Source organism: Mercenaria mercenaria, chromosome 5 (assembly GCF_021730395.1).
Source record: "Mercenaria mercenaria strain notata chromosome 5, MADL_Memer_1, whole genome shotgun sequence".
Taxonomy (NCBI): domain Eukaryota; kingdom Metazoa; phylum Mollusca; class Bivalvia; order Venerida; family Veneridae; genus Mercenaria; species Mercenaria mercenaria.
The window spans coordinates 81,781,139-81,807,304 of NC_069365.1; the positions used below are offsets into that span (position 1 = coordinate 81,781,139).

Here is a 26,166-nt window from a genome sequence, read left to right on the forward strand (position 1 = left end):
TTCTATTTTCTTTGACAATTATATAATCATGTAAGTTGTATTTATTTGTGTTTTTTTCCCTGTAATTCTTATATTACCGGGTACGTATAAAATCAGATAAATTTTGTATTTATTTGTTGTTGTTTTCCCTGTAATTCTTATATTACTAAGTATGTATAAAATCAGATAAATACAGCAAAATTAAGCACGCACACCTATTGAACAAAATGGGACAACCAATGCATAATTATTGAATATTTTATTCTTACTTTTACACGATATCCATTTATTCTGCTAGGTTTCTCTGACTGGACTCTCCATTTGGCTTACCTCTGGTCTTATTCTGAAGTCGTAGATTTCAAATAATTTAAAGCCAAAGTACAAATAATTTTGTATAGCGTATATACATATATCTAATGAATTACTATAGGAACGCATTTTCATCATCCAGTAAGTCTGCTCCAGTTTTTAAATCTACCATTGCAAAAACATTCGACTACAAAGCCTGCATAAAGAAATTTTCTAAAAAGCTTTTATTGCTAAAATACGCTCTCAAATTCACTTTCCTCCGTTGTGCCATCCATGACTGTTCCTGTTTTGTTCCATTTTATATCGCACTTCCGTGTGAACTATCCTCTTGTGTGGTAGACAGTTCCACTGACCAATCTTCTATTATTTCTGAGCGCATTGTAGGTTTTTTGTCGTATATTTTGAATGCAGTGTACTTAATTCTACTTTCTATCATGCTGAAGTAACAGGTACTTCTGTGAGGGTGAAAACGTAGTTTATTGACCGTACCAACTGAACTTTGTATTCTGCACGGATAGAACCTGGGTATGTGTGTACTAGAAATCATATGGTATTGAATCATAAAATGATAAATTCTTTGTATCGTGACTGAGACATTTTGGTATACTGTTTTATACATGATATCCGTGGAATGCTTCTTGACAATTCTTACAACCCCAAAGCCGACTTACTTTATTTCATTTCATTTAATCCATTGAAATTGAAAAACAACCCATCTTTCAAATGTTAGACGCATAACACCGATATATTTGACCAATCTGGATTCTTGAAAGATTTACTGGCAAAGCAAGGTAATCCGTCTCCTCTATACCGCCAGAAAAAAGCTATCAACTGCTTCTATGATTTTACATAATGCAGCATAACAAGCGATTCACAAGAGCTGTCTAATGGCTTTTACAAAAGCTGAAGCAAAATTTTCCAAGTTTAAAAATGTGGCATTATCTGGCTAAAATGTAAGCAAATGGTACGATATTTGCCATATGAGGTCATCTAATGAAGTCAAACTAATAAAGTTTGTGTGAAGTTTGAAAGGATTTGGCAAAGTAGTGAAAGGATTTGGCAAAGTAGTTTTTGAACAACAGCTGTCACTATTAGTGACAAATGACCCCGAAACGTGCCCAAGAATGCTACAGTTTTCTGCGCAAAATATGCCAGAATAGTTTCGGTATGAATCATTTTATGACCTTAACCGGAGAAACCCAGGTAATAAGCGCGACGAACCTTCTCAATATGGTTAACATCCGTGTCAAATTATTTTCAAATTCCTTGATAAATGGCAGAGTTATGGACCTGACAAGAAAAAGACCATGTTAACCTTTGACTTCTAAGTGTGACCTTGACCTTGGAGCTTGAACAAATTTCTTTGCTAAAGCTTTAAAAACAAAAATAAAATTAGGAGAGTGGGTCAATGTAAAGATTATGCAAGATTACTTTTGAAATCTGTAAAAAAATTACAGGTGGTCCAAATATTTTTGCTGTAGCTTAAAAAACAAGGAAGTAGGTCAGTAGGTCACATTCATAGTCATTGAAAGTCAATTTAAAGGTCGGCATGAAAAACTACACATGTCATCCAAATTTCAAGGCTGTATCTCAAAAAACAAGAAAGTAGGTCAGTAAGCCACATTCATATTCACAGAAAATCAGTTTTCAGATTGGTATGCAAAACTACACGTCATCCAAATGTTAAGGCTGTATCTTAAAAATTAAGAAAGTAGGTCAGTAGGTCACTAGAAGTCAATCTTAAGATCGGCGTGCAAAACTGTACATGTCAACCAAATTTCAAACCTGTATCGTAAACAACAAGAAAGTAGGCCAGTAGGTCTCATTGATGGTCACTGAAAGTCAGTTTAAAGATCAGTGTGCAAAACTGTACATGTCTTCCAAATTTCAAAGCTGTATCTTAAAATAAAAGGAAGTGGGTCAGTAGGTCACATTCAAGGCCACTTAAAATCAGTTTTAAAATCCAATCAGGGGCCGTAACTCCAGAATCTATGATTGGATCTGACAGATTCATCATGGAATCCAAGATTTATTGTTGTTGAAGATATTTTGCAAGTTTGTATCAAATCAAACCATAAATGAAGTCTCTATATGGCTGCAAAAGCCAAAATAGCAGAAGTTGGCCCTTTAAGGGATCTGGCCAGTTTTCAAAAGGAACCGAGATGTTATGACAATACAAGTTGTGTGCAAGTTTGATTAAAGCTGATTGCAAAATGTGGTCTCTGTCGTGTTTACAAGCCAAAAGTAGCAAATTATGGCCCTTTAAGAAATGATTTCTTTAAAGTTTCATGACTGGGGTCTTGGCATGCTTTGCAAAGGCACGTCTACTTGTACCTCGTCCAATTGGATATTTTTTTGATTGTTGGTGCTCCAACCTCTGAATTCTGTTTGTGCAGCCACCTCAGTTGTCTGAACAGCCATAACTTGGGCTTCTTGGTGGCGAGCTGGACAAATAGCTTGCCAAATAACAACTGGCTCCGTTTGTATTGTTTCGTCCGCTTCAAACAGCTGTGTCAGTTTTTGATCACATATTGCGCTGGCGGCGTCCAGCTGCTGTAGCTGTTTATTTGAACAATTATTAGCGTAATGACCAAACTGTCGACCACTGTAGCACTGCACTCTCCAATGTGACTGTTCAGCCTGTGTAGCCTGTACGCATGGTTTTTCGTGCCATCACCCTGGCCTTCGAATGCGTCTTCCCCGAGGTCCAAAAGTCTTTCTGCAAAAACCTGTATCGACTCTTGGTGTTTCTGTTTGACCTTTTAAGGTAGTCACTAACTGGACTGCTACTAGCCTGATATGCAACTAATTTTACTTTATCAGCTCCAACAGAATTTAGTTTAAGAGTATTTCTCAATACTCTTGATCCAAATGCTTAAACTTCTTTGGGGTCGGACCAATCAAATGTACTGACCACCTTGGACACTTTCATGGACATCAAATTGCTAATTTGGTCGTCCACTGCCTGGAACTATTTTAAGAATGCCTGATCTGCTGCCATGTTTATATATATGAAATAAGATAATTTCCATTATTTTATTTACTTTATTTACATGTTTAATTATTCTTAGTAAGTACTTCGCGTTTGACCTAGTCTTTATGAAATCTAAAGTGAAACTAGATGTTTTTTTTGTCTCAAAAACATAGTCTCTCCCCTATGTATTCTAAAGATGGAAGAGGGGCATGTCTGACCTGTGAAGTCCAAAAAAAAATTTTTTCTATCTTTAGCTCCTCCAGCCATTTTGTGCAGGGAAGAGGAACGTGCCGGCAATATGCACAACTAGGCTTGGTACTGATCACTCCTGTGAACTCAACCATGTAGCAGATGTCAAGTGTGTGGCACTACTCATATTATTACAGGCCTAGTAGTTTACCTGCTTACATACAAAACTTCTTTGAGGCAGACACTGATGAAAAGGTGACAACAAGGAACTCTACAATTAGAAAAAATTAACATAGCTGAGCTAAAGATTTTATCTGACTCTAGATAAGGGGTTGTGAAAAGCGGAAAACCAGAAACTTGTTGTTCACTGTCCAAGTTTAATTGTCTGAATACTAGTTTTAGATGATTAAAATCACACTATATTAAACAAGGAACAGTTAAAAGGATTTATTCAATAAACTTAATTTTTTAAGAATCTTGTCTGAAAGATACATTTTTTAACTTTCACTTGTTCTTAAATTACAACATTCATAGTTTTGATGTTACCTTGAAAAAGAAAATCTTCAATGTTACTATTTAGTGCAAGTCATTAAGCTATACATTTCAATGCCTGATGAGAAAAAGGGCATTTTATTGATGTGATTGCATTTTAATGTTTATGTGTTAATAATTTATTTTCACAGCATATAGTCTTTTTAACACAGCAAGTTACTTATGACTCACTAGTTTTGTGGTATCTAGCTTTGCAATAGTTATCTCATAAGTGTAAATGCATACCTGTGTTAATACCCTAGCAACTTTAATAGTTACTCACTGCACTTTAGTCAGAAAATGTCTATCTATAAATTTATAAATATTCAAAGTTAAAATGTGTTGCATAAATTATTGTATGTTCTATTTCATATTAATAAGTTGTGGCTTGAAAATGATGTATAATCTTGCTTTTGATAAATTTTGAAATATTTTGAAATACAAAGTTACCATGACATATACATTTAATGCAATGCTATTGTCTGACTGGTCCAACTTACCATTTGAAAATGATACAAGAAGTATTATTACAGTTATACACGGTTCAACATTGGTAATTGCTACTAATTTTCACAACTGCTAGTTGTCTTCAGTATGTGTGGCAAATTTCAATTTATTCATTCCTTTAAAATAAAAAAGCCTTGTCACATGAAGTATTCCATATTAGCTGAACTTGTTTGTATTCTGCAGACATTTCCACTAGATATACTGTTCAAACTCTCTCAAGATATGCAACATTTTCTGTAGGATGAAGTTCTAGCACATAAATTGAAAACAACACCTTTGTTGTATAAGAAACAGGTGCTTTCAGTTAACTTTCATACCTTTATGCAAAAATAATTGATAATATAGCATTTGTTTCCAGTTGTACGATGTGTACATGTATATATTCTGCTCTTATACCACTGGAACAACAGTATTTATTTACTTATTTGGGTTTTACGGCACACAAATAAATAAATAAATAAATACTGTTGTTCCAGTGGTATAAGAGCAGAATATATACATGTACACATCATACAACTGGAACAACAGTAAAATTCATCAATGGTGCAAAAGGTGACAAGTTATTAAAGATAATGCAGGTGTCCTGTCCATAAAAGTTTTGATCCCAGCATATATCAGGTATTTTCACCATCATTTGGACCACAAACATATCTTATACCTTTCTGGAAAGGATATTTGATACATTTTATGGCTGGAGTATCCGTTTTTACAACTGAAAATATAATTCAATTTCCTATAAATGAAAGGAGCTTGAATTTTTTTTATTGATACTGAAAGTGAAAAATTAGACAAAAAAATGAAAAATTTGTATAAGCAGAATATTTTTAACTGAAAAGGAAGGTAATTATGTGCAGTTTCCAGTCATAAAAATAGTTCTTCCTGTCTCATTCTGTTTTTAAATACAATAGTTTGATTTAACATATACTACTAAGTCTGTATTTTTCTTCAAAATGTTGATTCTATCACAAAATTAAATATCAAAACTTATCAGTGAAATGTATCACCCTAAAAACTATAGCATTTTACAGTTTTGATTAACATGAACTGGCATCTAAAAAGAGGACCTTCAAAATTTGACCAAAATGTTATAAAAAATTGCATAACTGCATCTTACCTTGGCAAAGGTGATTACAAAATGCTAAGTAGAAAAGAGGGCATAACTTTGTGAAAATGCAAAATAGAGTTATGAAACCTTTGCACTGCATTTCAGATCATCACTGAACAAATACTTTGTGTGCAGTTTCAATCCATTCCAACCAGGGAGGTAGAGGGGGGGGGGAGGCATAACTTGGTAAAAACAAGAGCACCGCCTTGCGGGTGCTGACGCTCATCTGATTTTTTTTTGTATAATAGAAAAATTGTCCTACCCATGATGTTCTAAGTCCAAAAAGGGCCATAATTCTTGCAAAAAGCAGGATAGAGTTATGTTTCTTGATGTACATGTCAGCTTATGATGGTGAACAACTGTTGCAGTTTCAAAGCAATAGCTTGAATAATTTAGGAGAAAAGCTGACCTAAACATAAAACTTAACCAATAAATCTGATATTTTCTAAATCCAAAAGGGGCCATAACTATTGCAAAAAGCAGGACAGAGTTATGTTTCTTGCTGTACATAGTCAGCTTTTGATGGTGAACAAGTGTTGCAAGTTTTAAAGCAATAGCTTTGATAGTTTATGAGAAAAGCTGACTTAAACATATTACTCAACCAAGAAAACTGATTTTCTAAGTCCAAAAGGGGCAATAATTCTTAAAAAAGCAGGATAGAGTTATTTTTCTTGATGTACTGGGTCAGCTTATGATGGTGAACAAGTGTTGCATGTTTCAAAGCAATAGCTTTGATAGTTTAAGAGAAAAAGTTGACCTAAACATAAAACTTAACCAAGAAATATGATATTTTCTAAGTCCAAAAGGGGCCATAAATCTGGCAAAAAGCAGGATGGAGTTAAGTTTCTTGCTGTACAGGGTCAGCTTATGATGGTGAACAAGGGTTGCAAGTTTTTAAGCAATAGCTTTGATAGTTTAAGAGAAAAGCTGACCTAAACATAAAACTTAACCAGAAAACTGATTTTCTAAGTCCAAAAGGGGCAATAATTCTTGCAAAAAGCAGGATGGAGTTATGTTTCTTGATGTACAGGGTCAGCTTATGATGGTGAACAAGAGTTGCAAGTTTCAAAGCAATAGCTTTGATAGTTTAGGAGAAAAAAATTGACCTAAACATAAAACTTAACCAAGAAATCTGATAGTTTCTAAGTACAAAAGGGGCCATAAATCTGGCAAAAAGCAGGATGGAGTTATGCTTCTTGTTGTACAGGGTCAGCTTATGATGGTGAACAAGTGTTGCAAGTTTCAAAGCAATAGCTTTGATAGTTTAGGAGAAAAGCTGACCTAAACATAAAACTTAACCAGGCAATGCCGACGCCGACACCGACGCAGACGCTGATCAAGTGATGATAATAACTCGTCATTTTTTTTTCCAAAAATCAGATGAGCTAAAAAACAAGTAGTTTTGAAACCTGTGCACTGCATGTGAAATTATCACAGTGAACAAAAACTTGGAAGTTTCAATCTATTTCCACTAGAGATTACTGATATACCAGCTTAGTACAAAACTTAACCACATCAGTGCACCCTGACAAAGATGCCGATGAATGGGCGAGTGCAATAGCTCCCCCTATTCTTCGAATCGTCAAGAAAAAAACTAGGCTTTTAATACTGGACTAGTTTCAAGCTCTTCCTTAGATTCACTGAGCCTTAGATGATTGCTACAGTTCAAAAGTCTACCATATTTACTGCACATCCTGATGGATTTTTGAATATAAGTTGTCCAAGTCAGAGAATACACAAGCCATTTCTTTATCTGAAAGCTGCTTGCCAGACACTTCAAACAAAAGCCAATTTTCTTCTGGAGCTGTGCCAAGTGGTCTTGTTACATCAAAGCAATAAACAGGCCATTTCAAATGTTTAGTGATGTAGTCCTTAAATCCCGATTTCGGAAAGTAGTCATCCCATGTCTTCTCAAAGATGTTAAAATTCAATGTCAGCCAAACATACAATATAGTTGATAAATTAACATCACCAGAAAGTTTGTCAAAAAGCTGCAATTCCTGGCTTATCAATAATTTATCTTTACCAACATTGTACATGATTATAGTAATTGCCTTCTCTGTAGCTAAAAATGAAGGAATGAATGAATTCATCATGGAAGAGTCTTTCTTTACCTCACAAAACGCACTTACAATTGTTTGAGCAATGGCTTGTGCTACTGCTTGCTTTCTACCTTGTGTAAAAGTTGCAACAGAACTGAAGTAGCCAAATTCTTCGAATTCATCTGATTCAGAAGGTGATTCATCAGTATCAGATTGATTTTCTTCAGAAGAATTGGCACTATCAACTCTCTGCCTTTTAAGAAATGGTTCTCCACCACCTTTTTCATCATATTTTGAAGTGTCGTCCATCATTTTTGCCTCAGTTGTTAGTTTTACAGTGCTTTTAATGCTTCCGCCCAGTAGTATATTTGTGTTACCGTACCATATAGTAGGATGGCCTGTAATAATCAACAATATTAATATAACACATTAACAAGCAAATTCAATGAATTTGTATCCTCCGCCAAACAGTATAAAGATTTCACCCTTGAAGAAACAGTCTCTACCTACAAAAAGCACTTAAATGTAACTAAATTTCATTCTTTTTGAAAGCTACTTGTTCTAAATTATTGATCAAAAACCATTTTTTTCTACATTCAGTAACAATTACCTTGACCCAAGCTACTTAAAATGAAATCTGCTTATTTCATTCCTAACTGAATTACTGTGAGAAAACCAAATTTCTACTTTAGCCACAAAGATCTTGACCTTGACCTAAGCATCCCACTATGTATCTATATATTCACTAAGCTTAGTCACAATATTCCATAGCAAAAATGGATAATAAAAAGATAATAAACTTGCAAAGAAATGTCCAACATAGTAAGCATTATACAAGTATTAAGGGCCATAACTCATGTGTTCCTGAACAATTTCGCTGAATCGTGCAGGGAAGCATTTCCTAGCTACAATTAATTAGTATGATGTTTTTTTTGAAATCCTTCAAACTATGTCTGGGATATGACTTCCGATGACAGAAAATGGAATAAAAACACGATTTATATAATGCATATACAAGTACAAAGCGTCATAAATCTTGTTCTCATCAAGATGCTGATGATATGCACAACTAGGCTTAGCAATGATCACTACTGGGAAGTTTGGTGTCAGCGTCTTAGACCACTCTGTCATCTGGGAAGTTGACTTCCCTAGTGAGCATTTCTATTGTAACCATATATCATATCCAACGCATCCCAGCTTGGTTGGTAAATTTGACTGCGTAACACATATCAAGCTTGGATCGATTCTGGTACTCCGTGGACATGTAAATTGTGTTGAAATGCTCATAGTAAGTTATCTTTGCTTTTTATTGCATTGACGGTAAATGGTAATTATTATAACACGTTGAATCCGTAACAAAACATACTTAATGATCGAGACGTAATATATGCTAAGTGTGTTTTAAAAAACCTAAAAATACTGACTAAAATTTGGCAATGCCGGAGAGGTGAGGGGGGTTTGACCTCCATCTGCGGGTGATGATGTTGAACAATTGTTTTATGTCTGAACCAAATCCCTTCCATAATAAGAGAGAAAAAGTGAAATTATCAAAATTAACCCAAAACTAGGTGTTTTTGTCACAAAAACATGTGTCTACCCATATGTATACCTTAGCTCTGGTGGCCATTTTGTGCAGCGAAGCGAAACGTGTCAGCGACATGCACAACTAGACCTGGTACTGATCTCTCCTGTGAAGTTTCGTTGAAATCTTTCCAGCAGTTTGACCTGTGAAAGCCGGACAAGATTTTTCTAGATTTAGCTCTGGTGGCCATTTTGTGCAGCGAAGCGAAACGTGTCAGCGATATGCAAAACTAGGCTTGGTCTAGATCATTCCTGTGAAGTTTCGTCTAAATCTGTGCAGCAGTTTGACCTGTAAAAGCCAGACAAGATTTTTCTATATTTAGCGCTTGTGGCCATTTTGTGAAGCAAAGTGGAACGCGCCCGCAATATGCACAACTAGGCTTGGTACTGATCATTCCTGTGAAGTTTCATTGAAATCCGGCCAGCAATTTGACCTGTGAAAGCCGGACAAACTTAATGCGGAGGGACAGACAAGTTCATTATAGAAATTTAACAGGGTAAAGGTTAAAAGAGAGTGAAAGTGCAACAAAATTTTAACCTCAAATTCTAAATAAAAAGGGGGAATAATTCATATACTGGTGCAGGAGTTATGTCCCTTATGGTGAGGATAAACTCTTTTAAAGTTTGAAGCAATTCCATCGAGTAATTAGATATAGAGAAAGTGCATCAAAACTTAAACAATGATATGGATGGGGAACAGACGCCAACGCCGAGTTGAGTAGGATAGACCTTCATACTCTATGTAGTCAAGCTAACAATCCCTCGATAGGTGGAAATTTTATAGCCCGGATACCAGTTTCAGCAGGCAGAATGATGGATGGAAAAGAGCAATTCTACTCCCCAAAACTGGTTAACAACATGTTCCCATATGGGCATACAGACAGCGAACAGACCTACAGACACACAAGAGTTATCATTTCTGCCATAAGGTCAGGGACTTATTAGTCATCTACTGGCCACAGGCAGTAGTCCTATGAAGTCTAATGGTTTTAGGCTAAAGTATTCCAACCAACATGAGAAATTCTTCGAAGGGAGCCATGGAATAAATTGTGCAAACAGCTTCAGACATCATAAAAGGGTGTTATTATGCACATGTGTAGCTAAGGAAAAAGAGAAGGTGATTTATTTTATGTTAACTGATGAAATACTGTGTTTTATCAGTGATACATAATCCATATCACTCACTGCAAATGATATAGCTTTGCCGATCTACTTGTACAGTGTGTATAAACTTTAAATCATTTGCTTAAAACAGGATGAAAATTGTAGTCACACTGTTCTTTATAGTATATTTCTCAATTCAAATTATTTTACTTAATGAGAATTTCATAACGTTATGCAGCAAGAAATAAAACAAGAGCTGTCCGTAAGACAGCCAAGCTCGACTATTCGAAATATTGTCCCAGAAGCAGGAAAATATTACCCAAAAAGGTTAAATATCAAAAGAGTTTTAAGTTCAAAAGGGGGAATAATTTGACCAAAATGCATATCAGTTATGGGACTTGCTGCTATCAACTAGTTTTATAATCCCGAAGGCACATGTGAAGTTTCAATTCAATATCTGCATTAGTTTTGGAGATAGAAACTTGCATGTAAAACTTTAACCAGAATTTTCAAAGTCCAAAAGGGGGCATAATTTGCCCAAAATACATGCCAGAGTTATGGGACTTGATCCAGTGAGGTTAGTAATTGATCTAGAAAAAGAAAAAATAAGTTTCAAATCTATATGCCTTTTAGTAATAGCTGTATGTACTTGCACGCAAAACTTTAACCAGAATTTGCTAAGTCCAAAAATGGACATAATTTGGCCAAAATGAAGGTCAGAGTTATGGGACTTGCTGCTATCAACTAGTTTTATAACCACGAAGATACATGTGAAGTTTCAAATCAATATCTGCATTAGTTTTGGAGATAATAACTTGCATGTAAAACTTTAACCAAACTTTTCTAAGTCTAAAAGGGGGCATAATTTGCTCAAAAAAACATGTCAGAGTTATGGGACTTGACCCAGTGAGGTTGGTAATTGATCTAGAAAAAGAAAAAATAAGTTTCAAATCTATATGCCTTTTAAAAATAGCTGTATGTACTTGCACGCTAAACTTTAACCAGAATTTTCTAAGTCCAAAAGGGGGCATAATTTGGCCAAAATGAAGGTCAGAGTTATGGGACTTGCTGCTATCAACTAGATTTATAACCCCAAAGACACATGTGAAGTTTCAAATCAATATCTGCATTAGTTTTGGAGATAGTAACTTGCATGTAAAACTTTAACCAAACTTTTCTAAGTCTAAAAGGGGGCATAATTTGCTCAAAATACATGTCAGAGTTATGGGTCTTGACCCAGTGAGGTTGGTAATTGATCTAGAAAAAGAAAAAATAAGTTTCAAATCTATATGCCTTTTAGAAATAGCTGTATGTACTTGCACGCAAAACTTTAACCAGAATTTTCTAAGTCCAAAAGGGGGCATAATTTGGCCAAAATGAAAATCAGAGTTATGGGACTTGCTGCTATCAACTAGTTTTATAACCCCAAAGACCCATGTGAAGTTTCAAATCAATATCTGCATTAGTTTTGGAGATAGTTACTTGCATGTAAAACTTTAACCAAAATTTTATAAGTCCAAAAGGGGGCATAATTTGCTCAAAATACATGTCAGAGTTATGGGACTTGACCCAGAGAGGTTGGTAATTGACCTAGAAAAAGAAAAAATAAGTTTCAAAGCTATATGCCTTTAATTGATGGCTGTATGTACTTGCATGCAAAAACTTAACCAAGGTGTGACGCCGATGCCGACGCCAGGGCGAGTAGAATAGCTAGACAATTCTTTGAATAGTCGAGCTAATAAAATGGAACTTTATGTCGTGTGCGTCTTTCTAACGTCACAACACGTCTGACGTCATGTTTGTATTACGCGCGTCTGTTTCCCGCACTGAGATTAAAATCTGTTGCAAAATGCATAATATATCTCAACGTAATTAAGCATAAAATAAAAAGAAAATTTGTTTGTTTTGAGTGAATATGGAATATATCTCACTGAGAAGTGAGAAAATTTTCACATTTTCACTCGCGCTACACGCTCATGAAAATATTTGAAATTTTCTCACTTCTCAGTGAGATATATTCCATATTCACTCAAAACAAACAAATATCCTCTATCTACTACATGGACAACCTTGTCATTCCAAGCTAGGTAGACAAGAACAAGAGCTCACAGAAGACGAAATGCCCCCTCTTGATGCATCCAGTGACTGCACAATGAACAGTAATTATTTGGTCACTGTGCATTGGACATTTGATGTATTGGCCTCAAATCAATAATTATGGGTCATTTACCAGTTATATATGAGACCTCAGTATCAAATGTGATCTTAGACCAAAGCATTCTCTAGTTATTAAGCGTTCCCAAGTTATCGTCCGGAAACGGTTTAACTGTTCCGGGTCACTGTGAATTTGACCTACTGACCTCAATATCAGTAGGGGTCATCTGCTGGTCATGATCAACCTCCCTATTATGTTTTGTGACCCTAGGCCCAAGTATTTTCAAGTTATTGTCCGGAAACGGTTTAACTGTTCTCGGTCACTGTGACCTTAACCTTTAACCTACTGATCGCAAAATCAATAGGGATCATCTGCTGGTCATGACCAACCTCCCTTGGTTTTTAATTTACCATCTGGAAACTGTCTGGTCTATGGGCAGGCAGACCTAACAACAGCAAAACAGTGAACCCCAAAATCAAAAGAGGTCATCTACTAGTCATGATCTACCTTCCTATGAAGTTTCAGCATACATATGTTGATGTTTGACCTACTGACCTCAAAACCAACAGTGGTCATCTGCTGGTCATGATCAAACTCCCGGTTAAGTTTCATGATCCTAGGCCGGAAACGGTTTAACTGTTCTGGGTCACTGTAACCTTGACCTTTGACATACTGACCTCAAAATCAATAGGGGTCATCTGCTGGTCATGACCAACCTCCCTATCAACTTTCATGATCCTAGGCCCAAGTGGTCTTGAGTTATCATCTGGAAACTGATTGGTCTATGGACCAACCAACAAACAGACAGACAAACAGACTGACCTACCGACATCAGCAAAATAATATACCCTTCTTTAGAACTTCAAAAGGGGGCATAATGATTGGTCCATGTATAACAAGAGCTGTCGGAGGACAGCAACGCTCGACTATTCAACAGCCTTGTCAATTGAATGAATACAAAAGTTGAAAAAGGGGCATAATTTTGTAAAATGCAAAGTAGAGGTATTGAACCTCTGTACTGCATGTCATATCATGACAGTGAACAAGTGTGTGAAGTTTCAATCCTTTCCAATTTGTGGATACTGAGATACCAGCTTACATACAAAAACTTAACAAAAAACTGCTAAGTCAAAGGGGCATAATTTTGTAAAAATGCCAAGTAGAGTTATGGGACCTTCACAGTGCATGTTAGATCATGACAGTGAACAAGTGTGTGAAGTTTCAATCCATTCCAATTAGTGGATACTGAGATATCAGATTACATACAAAAATTTAACCAAAAACTGCTAAGTCGAAAAAGGGGCATAATTTTGAAAAAAAAGAGAGTAGAGTTATGGGACTTGCTTAGTGCATGTCAGATCATGATAGTGAACAAGTATGTGAAGTTTCAATCCATTCCCATTAGTAAGTACTGAGATACCAGCTTACATACAAAACCTTAACCAAAAATTTCTAAGTCGAAAAAGGCGCATAATTTTGTAAAAAAGCAAAATAGAGTTATGGAACCTGTGCAATGTAGATCAGTTCATCACAGTGAATAAGTGTGTGAAGTTTCAATCCATTCCCACAAGTGGTTACTGAGTTACCAGCTTACATACAAAACCTTAACCAAAAATTTCTAAGTCGAAAAAGGGGCATAATTTTGTAAAAAAGCAAAATAGAGTTATGGAACCTGTGCAATGTAAGTCAGTTTGTCACAGTGAATAAGTGTGTGAAGTTTCAATCCATTCCCACAAGTGGTTACTGAGATACCAGCTTACATACAAAACCTTAACCAAAATCGGGACGCGGACGCAGACGCCGACGCCGGCGCATGGGCGAGTGCAATAGCTCACTATTCTATGAATAGTCGAGCTAAAAATCTAATCAGAAAACCTACCTAAAGATGTGTCTCCAAGTTTAAGTTTCAAATTGCATGTTGGACACTTTCTTTCCATTTTGAGAGGGAACTGTTTTCCGTCTATCAAAAACTCTGATCCCGGTACCAAAGGTGCAAATATGTGACATGCTAAATAAGCTTGAATATCTGGTTCTTTTATCTTCTCTACATTACAATCCTTCAACTTCTGAAGACACTGCACATGTTGATCTGAAATTGTAAACAAATGGCAATGAAGCCCCTATATTTCTCACCTGGTCCCTGCTCATACCCTTGATGACAAAGTTTAATTCTCAATCTAAATTTCATTAATACAACAAGAGCTGTCTGTTGACAGCGCGCTTGACTATTCGAATAGTTGATGTAAGTATGGGGTCAAAATATTTCCAGAGATTTTCAGACAAAAGAAGAAAAATAGATAAGTCAAACAATGTACCTGTTTTTGTGGATTTGGGTAAGTCTTGCATATTATGATCAGGGCTCCAGATAAGATGCGTATTAGCGTAAATTACGCTTTGAAATATGCATGTCTGATAATTTTTAAGCGTATAGAAATGTATGTGAAATTACAGAAACGCACGCAATGACTTTTTACTGGCGTAAACAAAGTCTGAATCGTCCGGATGCTTTATGTAACAGAGCACAGTCGGCATTAATCCTCCCACATTGAACATACACATGCATTGAATGGTAATCTATAAACCTAGGTTAACCTATTTTTTACACTCAATGTCTGCGTATATCAAATAGTTGGGAATTAATATTGATGGTACGGTAGCATGAGGAAGAATTGACCTCATGACCGATATGGCAGAAAATCGATATCAGGGGAGACAACAGCTATATGGTATTGGTAACAGGTGACCGGCATTGCGATGTCGATATCTATTGCCTCCGGGTATTATCACCTGGATGTTTATTTCAGTTTCAAGAGGTTTTCCATAAGAAATTAAAAAAGCATAAACATGCACTTAATATTTTAGTTACAAACTATGTAAAAGAAGTGACTTTTCATAAGAAACTTAAAAAGTCATTTTTACCAAAACAATACATAATATGTAGTTTCTTAAATTTTTGTCTTTCAAGTCACAAAATATCAACAAGAGATCACAGAGTGATCTTGGCGCCCACCAATGTGCCATTTTTGAGTGTTCCAAATTTTAAGACTTACTGACTAGCTCAAGGTCAAATTTCATTTCCATACACAACACGGTGCATGTGGTCCAAATTCGAAAGCTGTAGCTTGAGAAATGTGAAAGTAGGTCACTAGATCAATTTCAAGGACAAAGTTTATTTCGGTACACAAAACTATGCAAGTGGTCCAAATTTGAAGGCTGTACACAAAACTATGCATGTGCATCAAGTTTGAAGGCTGTAGTTTGAGAAATTTGAAAGTAGGTCACTAGGTCAATCTTAAGGTCAAAGTTTATTTCGGTACACAAAACTATGCAAGTGGTCCAAATTTGAAGGCTGTAGCTTGAAAAATGTGAAAGTAGGTCACTAGGTCAATGTCAAGGTCAAAGTATGTTTCGGTACACAATCCTATGCAAGTGGTCCAAATTTGAAGGCTGTAGCTCGAGAAATGTGAAAGTAGGTCACTAGGTCAAAATCAAGGTCAAATTCCATTTCGGAACACGAAACTATCCATGTGGTCCAAATTTGAAGCCTGTACCTTCAAAAATGTGAAAGTAGGTCACTAGGTCAATGTCAAGGTCAAAGTTCTTTTCAGTGCAAAAAACTATGCATGTGGTCCAAATTTGAAGGCTGTAGCTACAGAAATGTGAAAGTAGGTCACTAGGTCAAAATCAAGGTCAACTATTGTCAAGGTTCATCTTGCCACTCAAAACCATACATGTGGTCCAAATTTGAATGTTGTAGGTTATTGACAAGAAGATTTTAAAAGCTTTTCCCTATGTAAGTCTATATGAACCATGTGACCCCCAGGGCAGGGCCATATTTGACCCTAGGGGGATAATTTGAACAAACTTGGTAGAGAACCACTAGATGATGCTACAATACAAATGCCAAAGCCCTAGGCTTTGTGGTTTGGACAAGAAGATTTTCAAAGTTTTTCCCCTATATAAGTCTTTGTAAACCATGTGACCCCCGGGGCGGGGCCATATTTGACCCTAGGGGGATAATTTGAACACTCTTAGTAGAAGACCACTAGATGATGTCACATATAAAATATCAAAGCCCTAGGCCCTGTGGTTTTGAACAAGAGGTTTTTCAAAGTTTTTCCCTATATAAGTCTATATAAACCATGTGACCCCCAGGGCGGGGCCATATTAGACCCCAGGGAAATAATTTGAATCATCTTGGTAGAGGACCTCCAGATGATGCTTCATACCAAATATCAAAGCCCTAGGCTCCGTGGTTTTGGACAAGAAGATTTTCAAAGTTTTTCCCTATATAAATCTATGTAAATTATAGAAATAAACAAAGGGCCATAACTCACTAAAAAATTGTTGAACCAGTCTGACTTTCAGGGGAACACAACTAGGGTACCAATATATCATTCTGACAAAGTTTGGTTAAATTCCCCCTGGTAGTTTCTGAGGAGATGCGATAACGAGAAATTGTTAACGGACGGAAGGACGGACGGACGGACGACGGACCACGGACGCAGAGTGATTTGAACAGCCCACCATCTGATGATGGTGGGCTAATAAAAAGGCAGTCTGAAAGACAGCTAAATCCCCCGCCACTGTTATGGGTAGTGAAAGGGTAAACTTTTGACCTTTAGCAGTGACCTTGACCTTGAACTGATATGGCTGACTAATGAAATCTGCACAATGTCTTGATGAGGTGATCATTTGACCCAAGTTTCATGAAAATCCTTCGAGGGGTTTAGGAGATACAGAGCTAAAACCTTTGACCTTGAGTTGATATGGCTGACTCATGAGCTCTTGATGAAGTGATCATTTGACCCAAGTTTGATGAAAATCCTTCAAGGGGTTTAGGAGATACAAAGTGGACACAAAATGGAAGGCTCAAACCTTTGACCCTCAGTTGTGACCTTGACCTTGAGCCGGCATGGCTGACTCATGAGTTCTGCACATCGTCTTGATGAGGTGATCATTTGACCCAAGTTTGATGAAAATCCTTCAAGGGGTTTAGGAGATATAGAGCGGACACGAAATGGAAGGCTCAAACCTTTGACCTTAAGCTGTGACCTTGACCTTGAGCCGACATGGCTGACTCATGAGTTCTGCATATCGTCTTGATGAGGTGATCATTTAATCTAAGTTTCATAATTATCCTTCAAGAGGTTTAAGAGATACAGAGCGGACACGAAATGGTAGGTTCAAACCTTTGACCTTGAGTTGTGACCTTGACCTTGAACCGACATGACTGACTCACAGGTTCTGCACATCATCTTGATGAGGTGATAATTTGACCCAAGTTTCATGAAAATCCTTCAAGGGGTTTAGGAGATACCAAGCGGACACAAAATGTTACGGAAGGACAGAAGGACGGACATACAGAAGGACGGAAGGATGGACGGAGACCATTCCTATAACCCCCCACCACTTGTGGCGGGGGATTAATAAAACAAATAAATTTTAGAATTAATATTGTAAAATTATGTCGATTTATAATACCGTAGTTAATTCTGCTCTTTCTTTTCTGTGTGACATATAGTATATGTTATCAAATGTTTCAGACCCCAGGTTAAAATCCTGATAATGACCTTGTTAGATTTTTACAACCATGTCTATTTTTAAGTCGCAAAAATACATTCTATAAGTTGTGTTTTTTGAAAACGGTTGATTACAATTTATACTATTGCATGACTGTGTAGATTTTATTTGATTTTATCTTTTTACTCTAAAATGGTTCAATATCATACGTTTACCAATTTAGTAATTCTTTATATATCGGGATAGTAAGAAATTAAATGATTCAAAAATTATGGTACGTTTGTAGAATAAATAAAATGGAGACTTGTGTCACCCTAGGTCAAACATACTATTTGTGATAAATAAGTTCTTTCTAGCAATTATCTAGTATGTATTTTCTATGTATTTTCATTTTGGCAGTGGCTACATGTAGAGAACCGGAATCGGATCCCTAGACAGCGAACTTATTCGTCCGGAACCGGTTCTCTAACCAAAATAGCGTGCATTGGCTAGGGAACCTGAATGCATAATGCTGCCAAAATCCACTTTGTTTCTTGGTAAATGTCATGTATATTGTTATCTTAATTAATTTTACCGTGCCCTTGCATTTATCTGCGTTTACTGTCCGCCATATTGGAATGATAAAAACTAGTACGAATAAATGCGTGAAAACTCACTTTCCCGTTTTTAAATGTTATTTGCTTTCAACATGTACTATGTTAAAATTATTTAAATATAAAATAATATTGATTTGTATTTGTGTCATTACATGTTTATAGATGTACAAACTAATTTAATTGTCAATAAAACTTCATACGGATTCTTTGATCAGTTTGTAACACCTCGGCATTTCACGTTCAAAGATATGTGATCAATACTAATTAAAAGAAATTACTTAATTTGTTTTAAATGTTTCTTTTATTGTTTTATACCTTTTAATTTTACATTTCAAATTTATTTCGGCTTGCTCCAATGCTGACTATTTCCGCATTCATTTGTACTAGTTTATTTATCATTCCAATATGGCGGACAGTATGCGGCGAGTACACTTTTGGAGACACAGTAAACACACATAAATGAAAGGGCATTGCTTGCTGAAAATTGAAATGTTAAATTTATTAAGATAATAACATGCATAATACTTACCAAAAGAAACAAAGTGAATTTCGGCAGCTTTATGCATAGAAGTAAAATTCCGGTTGCCTAGTCTATGCACGGTACTTTGGCTAGAGAACCGGTTCCGGATGCAGGGGTTTTTTTTGGCCGTTTTTATAGCCGTTTTTCGGCTATATTCCCAATGCCAAAAAGTATGTATTTTTCCCAAAATGAGTGCACAAATTCCCAATCTACATTCAGAAAAAAATTTCATCAAAATTGGACAAACATTCACCAAATTATGGACAATTTTGTAATGGCAGTAACTATGTTAAAGAGGTTGTACAATGTGAAACAAGTGTATGAGAAAGTGCTTAAACACATTCTTACTATATCCTATGGGACTAAATAATTCCCAATTTGGAACAGTTACGCATCAAAATTCCCAATTTTGTGGGTATAGGCTATGTTCCCAAAACAGCAAGAAAAAACCCTGGGATGAATAAGTTCGCTGTCTAGGGAACCGATTCCGGTTCTCTAGCCACTGCCTTTCTTTTTCATAAAGCTCTGAAAAGATTTATATTTTTATCAAAACTGATCATTCATCAACTTTAAGTTAAAAACCTTTCAATCAGTCTGAGCAAAGGTCATTAATCACCATTAACACCTTTTCAAATACCCCTTGTATTATTAACTGGTTAAAGCAGCATGTTATCATGACTTTACAGGTAAAATTTTTGCTACATATTGGCTCGAATATTATAATTAGCCAGACTCGTGTCTATATAAATTTATTAAAAATGGATATTATATATTAGTAAACACTAGAACTACTTCAATATAACATAAAGTAGCCTGGTTTCTCATGATACCGGGGTACTTTACATGCGCAAAACGAACGAAACTAAAGAAAACAATTCACCTCAGTCTTTTTATTTCTTTGCTGCTTCCTACATGTACATCCTTCCTCATTATTATAATGAACTGAAAACTTATGGAAAGCCTGATACACAATGATATTAATATTTCTTAATACTTCAGGTAAGTTTACAGTCTATGATTTCAGACAAATTTCAAAAGTTTTTTTTCAACACTGACAAAAAGAACACTGAACAATCCTACATTTAGAGTACATATTACAAAAGATATAATTTTTCTAAATGATATCTAGATCTTTTCTTTTAGACCTAGATCTATCTAGGTCAAAAATTTTGGCAAGAATTTCACCAGCTACTATATTAACGAGTAGCAAAGTTATCTTATGAGAATATACATTAAAATCTTTTTTAAATGACAGACCCATATATATATCAACTGGGGCTTAATTGGGTATCATTACCTGCGGCCTGGAGGCCGCAGGTATATTGGAATGCAACAAGTAGTGTAGCACATGGGAACTGGATGATTTCACGTGACTTTTTACCAATATGCGATTGGCTTATCGAATTTATGGAACGCCGTTTTTGCAATAAAGCTGACACTGTATATGATATATAGAGAAATATTTGTGACCTGAATTACTCATTCATTATTTCATATAATTTATTCAATCTTTCAGCAATGATCAATATTGATATTTAATTGTGCATAAAAGATTTTTTTTTTAAATTGCTCTTTAGTTTCCTGGATTATGGTCCTGTGTTATCTTGCTCTATATATCAACGAATTCCAGGTGAAGGCATGAATCACATTTGTGATAGCGCTAGTAAAGTATTTTAATAGTCAAGGAATGTGAGTTGAGCTTAAACTTATGTTATACATGAAAGGGAATATAGTTATTTTTGCTCAAAACAATAACTTTCAGAATTAAGAAATACATATTTCATAAATCTACCTGTAAATCATGTAGAATGGAGTATTATATCCTACATTTAAGCGTAATTGTATAATAAATAAATAAAAAAACAAGCACGTTTGTCACCCATAAGTTTCTTTTTAGATGGAGTGGTCACACATACATTAATAACGATTTCTGGTCTGTATAACTTCTGGCCGCAGGAAATCTTTCGACTTGTCTATAACTTAGCAGACGACATCACTTACTTGTTATATTTTGCATATTGCTGTATACGTAATTCCATTAATTTTGCCTTAACGGCTTGCCATACTTTCATTTCTAAGAAATGTCCTAAATATAGAAACAACATGGCTTCAGGTTTGGTGATGTCATCAGCATTCTGTCAGACGATATTTTCGCTAAAAATTCCAGATGATACCACGTCCCTATAAGGCCAAAAAGAGACCTGTTTCTGGTCATCCGACTGACCGTAATTTTTTACCCCCCAACCGTACTTTTTTTCTGCCCAAAAAGATCAATCTACGAAATGCATTGAGTGATTGACTTGAATGGAAGTCTTGATACCGCTTCCATGGGCACGAGTTAGTTCTATAAATAAACGTCGGACTTCAATATTTTACGATTTTGACATTTCATACAGTCCGACGTTTTATCGAAATTATAAATTTTCCTTTAGAGCGTTCTGCAAAATATTTTGCGGAAGGTTTTACAAGTTCACGGTGGAAGTGACTGAAAAGCGATAATTAAATACCAACAACGGACAAAGAAACCTATTTTACACTCCAATTGAACATACTGTCTTACAGAAAATATTGAAGATATGTCCGCACTCTCTAAGTGAAATTTACATCCATGCATTTTCACAACACAACACGAAACTGTCAAATCTTCTTTATTTTAAAGAATGATTTTAGACGAAAAAATAGTCTCACGGTCGGCTTTGAAAAAAAAATGCGGCCGGTTACTAATGTATTGTCTATGTAGTATGCATATGTTTATAATCGATGGGTGTAACCAGCATTTATTGGTTTTAATTTAATTAAAAGTTATTTCAACAAATTATTAGTTCGTATCAAAGCAGTTTGAAAGGCTAGTCCACGTGTATTCGGCGGTACCCATGCGTTAAATTATGGCCGCAGATTTTTCACTAGTGCCGTAGGCTAAACGTATTTTTCGTCTAAGCATGTATAATTGATTCTATATATTTATTCAGTGTTGTATTGTTCATGATATTTCATTAAATTACGCCAGAAGAATCTTTGTAATGTGTCAGCGAAGTGATTGGAGGCGCAGTTTTAGTTACGGTAAACCAGGAAGGTCTAATACGGGGAGTAGAAACTCCGTATAAATCAATACATTTATCTGTATGATGCTGTCGTCCATACCTATAAATATCGACCAGTCGTTAGCGATCGATATTTTGTTTTCGCCACTATCGATTAGCGTGTAATTAGCATATTACCTCATGTTAATCATGGAGCTATATAACACTTATTGTTCAAAGGGTTTACCAGTCACATGTTAAGTGGCGATAATTAGATGATCAGAGATTGATCTAAAGGGATTCTGAAGCAAAAACAGCATGCGACTGCATGTGGTGATATGCTTAATTATTATGAATTAACTCGAGCTCACTTCCCTGAAGAAATATTTTACCACGTAACTTCAAACCTTTATCAAAGGGCCGATTTTTGTTGGAGTTGAATAAAAAAAAAAGGAAAATAACAGAAAGCTGACACTTTTCTTAATCTTGTAGAGCCATAATTATAATTATTGTTTATAATGTCAGATTTCTACATACAGAAACAAACATTCTTCTTGAACGTAGGGAATGTTTCAAACGAAATTGTTGTTCAAACTCCAAAAAAATAGTTTAATAAAATTAATCTTAAAACTGATGTGTGAAAAATACAATTTATTGAAATTAAAATAACAATATTTTTTTTTTTAAATAGGCCGACAACGAAGTTATATTTAGTATTCCGAACTTTTAGATAAAACTGCAGAAAATCTTCTAGGTTTAACACGCATTTAAATGGTGAAGAACAGAGCAATATAATAAACAAATATTTTCAGGCAACAGTTTACAGTTTTGACTTGCTATTTTCATTAAAATATGTCCTAATTTTTTTGTTCTAAATACTCTGAATCAACAAGGCAAATATCATGTAAAAAACGACATCTTTCTCTCTGGGTAAGACAAGTCTAGATTTAGCCATTTTCACAGGGCGAAAAGTAACATTAATGTAGATATTTTCCATTTAAAAACAGATGCAGGCAATAATTTCATGGCAGAACTTTTGTTTTTAACAAAAAATTCAACAAATGCTTTCCTAGATTTTCACTGAAAGGACGAGTTAAACTGCAAGGCGTAAGTGTTTGAGTAATAGCAGAATAACCTACGGCATACGCTTCGATTGGACGACAGCATAAGATAAGATAAATGCCGGTTTCCAGTCCCCGTATCAGTTGTTCCAGGGTAAACCAATATATCACGAGTTAGAGTTTTCCTACATTACACTTCAATAAAATAAGGTCGAAATCTGTGCTATGCAAACGGCTGTCATTCGATTAAACTTGACACAGGGACATGTTGAACGTCCAAATATTAAAAGGCGCCCTGTGCAAGTTTAATGTTACTGAACTAAGGCACGAGTAAATCTACAAGGTCTACGAAATCTAAACTACATACCAGTTTCAAAGAATTTAACAAAACACTCGACTGCTACTCGTTTTTCTTCAGACAAAGTCGTGCACTGATCTTGTAATATGTTTGACAAGAACTTCACACCATTTCTGTAATAATTTGGCAAAAACAACCCTCGTCCCAATTTGCATTCAACTTGTGCTGCAGACATTGTTACCGAACCGATGCCGTTGCAACTTTTCACATTAATTGGTGCTATTATAGCTGTGTTGCTGAGTGGACATTTTCTCTTCTTCGTTAATTGTTGTTTAAGTTTCTTATACAGATTTTCTGCATTTCCACTAGTGTCAGCGATACAATCGGCCATCTTTAGGCTGAACGCCACTAAATGCGTGAGTAGACCTAAAGTGCGAAATAAGATTATTTTCGCGAAAAGAAGAAATCTGTCTTGGTCGCACACCAGTAAATAGTAATTTAGTGTGTAAAGGTGCATATTTTTAAGAAAATACACCCAAAACAGTGAAAACGTGATTTATTTTGTTTTTATCTATTTTTGTAGCAAAATTTCAACAAAATGTTCATGTTTTAATAAAATCTGACCAAACTAGCCCATTTATATCAATATCTGGACAAATCTCATTTTTTGCCCACATTTTCTTATAGGTCATACACCAGTAAATAGTATTTCCTATATATTCTATATAAAACTGACAATTTTTAAAGAGCTACCACACATAGCTAGACCCATTTCAGAGAACAAATCCTTACCTCATTTTAAAGAGTTATGATAAAACTGATATAAAATGAAAAGAAAAGTAGGGATCATGTATTTTCTAAGAGATATTTCTCTGGTCACATCTGCTTACTGTAAAATCACATCAAAAATCACACTGCTGTGATCGACCTGGAAGTAGTACGCAAACACTAAAATTGAGTTTCACTTCACCAAATACAACCTCTTCTCCCATTTTTCCCTACCAAAATGTCAAAAATACATCCACAATGAAATTTAAACAGAAGCTAGCTTTAATTTAGACCTCTGCGGCCATGTCAAGTGAAAATGTGTGTGCAAAAACCTGTCCGCCATTACGCGATAGACCAGATGGCTCCCACGCCATATATGGCCCAAAAAGTGCACCTCTGCGCAAAGGCATACATTTGTAACCACCTATATCCCTTTGGTTACTTTGGTTACATTCTATATGTCTTTGGTTACATATTGTGACTGAACATTGGTAAACGCACATCAATTGAAGGAGTTACAAATGAATGCCTTTGCGCAGAAGTGCACATTCCTGGCCATATCTATCCCACGCTGGTTTCTTTACTATAGTTAAGCCTCTTCGATTACTGTTTAACTTCTCCAGTGCAAGAGAAATTTTTTACAAAGGTATTTACATTGAGATGTCAAAGAAGACAGTGAGACTGAAAACAATTAAAAGTGTTAGATATACACTCAAGAGAAAACTACTACATTAATTTAGTAATATATTTAGACATTCACACATCACGGATATTTCGGCGCATCTTTGAACCTATATAATCTTTTCTTACTTAAGTCAGCGCCCCAATTAATAAGGGAAGTAACACAAAACCGTAAGATCATTCATTTGCAGGACTTAGAAATTACTGCTTAGCTATTTTGTACTTGAAATGATCTGTAGTAGATATTCTGCATTTAGGAGAATTGGTAGTTTCTGAAGTACGAAGAGTTTATGATAGATAGATAACTTTATTACTTTCATATAGGCTATAAAACCCATGATGACATACAATTTACATAATACAAGATATAGCAAGACGGTTGTTAACATTACACAATGCAAAATTTTTAGACTGGAATTTAAAATTCTGCTTCGTAGAAGGTCAGATATAACTGTGAGAAAATTCTGTTCTCTGACATTTTTGCTACTGATAATATGCGTGGCACTATTTGAAAATCAAAAATGTTATAAACGTTTTTGTTGTTGTTATTGTTTTCAGTAAATACTGAACAAGTTTGTAATATGTACTGCAAAAAAATAATGCAGAAATTAACATATATGTAAATTGTTAAAATATTTGACACTCATGGCAGTAAATATTCCTAAAAGTGTTTGTTTTACTAGAACCTTCAGTAACATTTTAGTTCGCGTGAAAAAAAGCACTCTTAGATATTTCTGACATTATCAAAATACTGTAACTCTTTCTTGTGAAATTTAGAAATTTGTTATCGGTATATAATATACACATTTACATACATACTACACTTATTTATACAGATATACATGTGACACATATCAATATATAATTAAAATATTATGTAGAAAATTTACATTCAAAATTCTACATATGCCTATACATGTAATTATGTAACACATATAATATAATAGCAAGATGATATGTGACTAAAAACAGAACAGAACAAAACAAAACAAAACAGTTATTCTTTAACGAAAGGAGACAAAAGACAAAGGTTAACTGAATGAGTTTCATTCCGACGAGATAGTACAAAAATTCAGGTGTTTTTTTTTTCAAAATGTTTGGTAACTCTTCCCGAAAACCGAAAGCATAAGAGTTTCCTAAGTTTGCAAAAAAAAAATCGATGCTTAAACAAAAGTCATTCTAAAAGCTTATCTGAAGATGAAAGCAAAAATGTTTTGAAAATG

General features: G+C 35.3%; 1 protein-coding gene across 1 annotated transcript; it reads right to left on the reverse strand.

The window, feature by feature from the left end:
- Positions 1–5,293: 5,293 nt before the first annotated feature.
- LOC123557772 (uncharacterized) lies at positions 5,294–23,901 on the reverse strand. The gene is made up of 3 exons (XM_045349456.2): positions 23,564–23,901; positions 14,356–14,565; positions 5,294–8,034 (listed from the first exon to the last, which is right to left on the reverse strand). The coding sequence occupies exons 1-3, from the start codon at positions 23,883–23,885 to the stop codon at positions 7,277–7,279; spliced, it is 1,290 nt and encodes a 429-aa protein (XP_045205391.2). The 5' UTR covers positions 23,886–23,901; the 3' UTR covers positions 5,294–7,276.
- Positions 23,902–26,166: the final 2,265 nt, after the last annotated feature.

What these genes read in the sequence shown, in the direction of transcription:
- LOC123557772 (XM_045349456.2), bottom strand. Translation starts at nt 23,885, where the DNA reads ATGGCCGATTGTATCGCTGACACTAGTGGAAATGCAGAAAATCTGTAT. An exon ending in TGTTAAATTCTTTGAAACTG is followed by an intron (nt 14,566 to 23,563) that starts GTATGTAGTTTA and finishes TTACAATTTCAG; the next exon opens with ATCAACATGTGCAGTGTCTT. An exon ending in ACTTGGAGACACATCTTTAG is followed by an intron (nt 8,035 to 14,355) that starts GTAGGTTTTCTG and finishes TGATTATTACAG; the next exon opens with GCCATCCTACTATATGGTAC.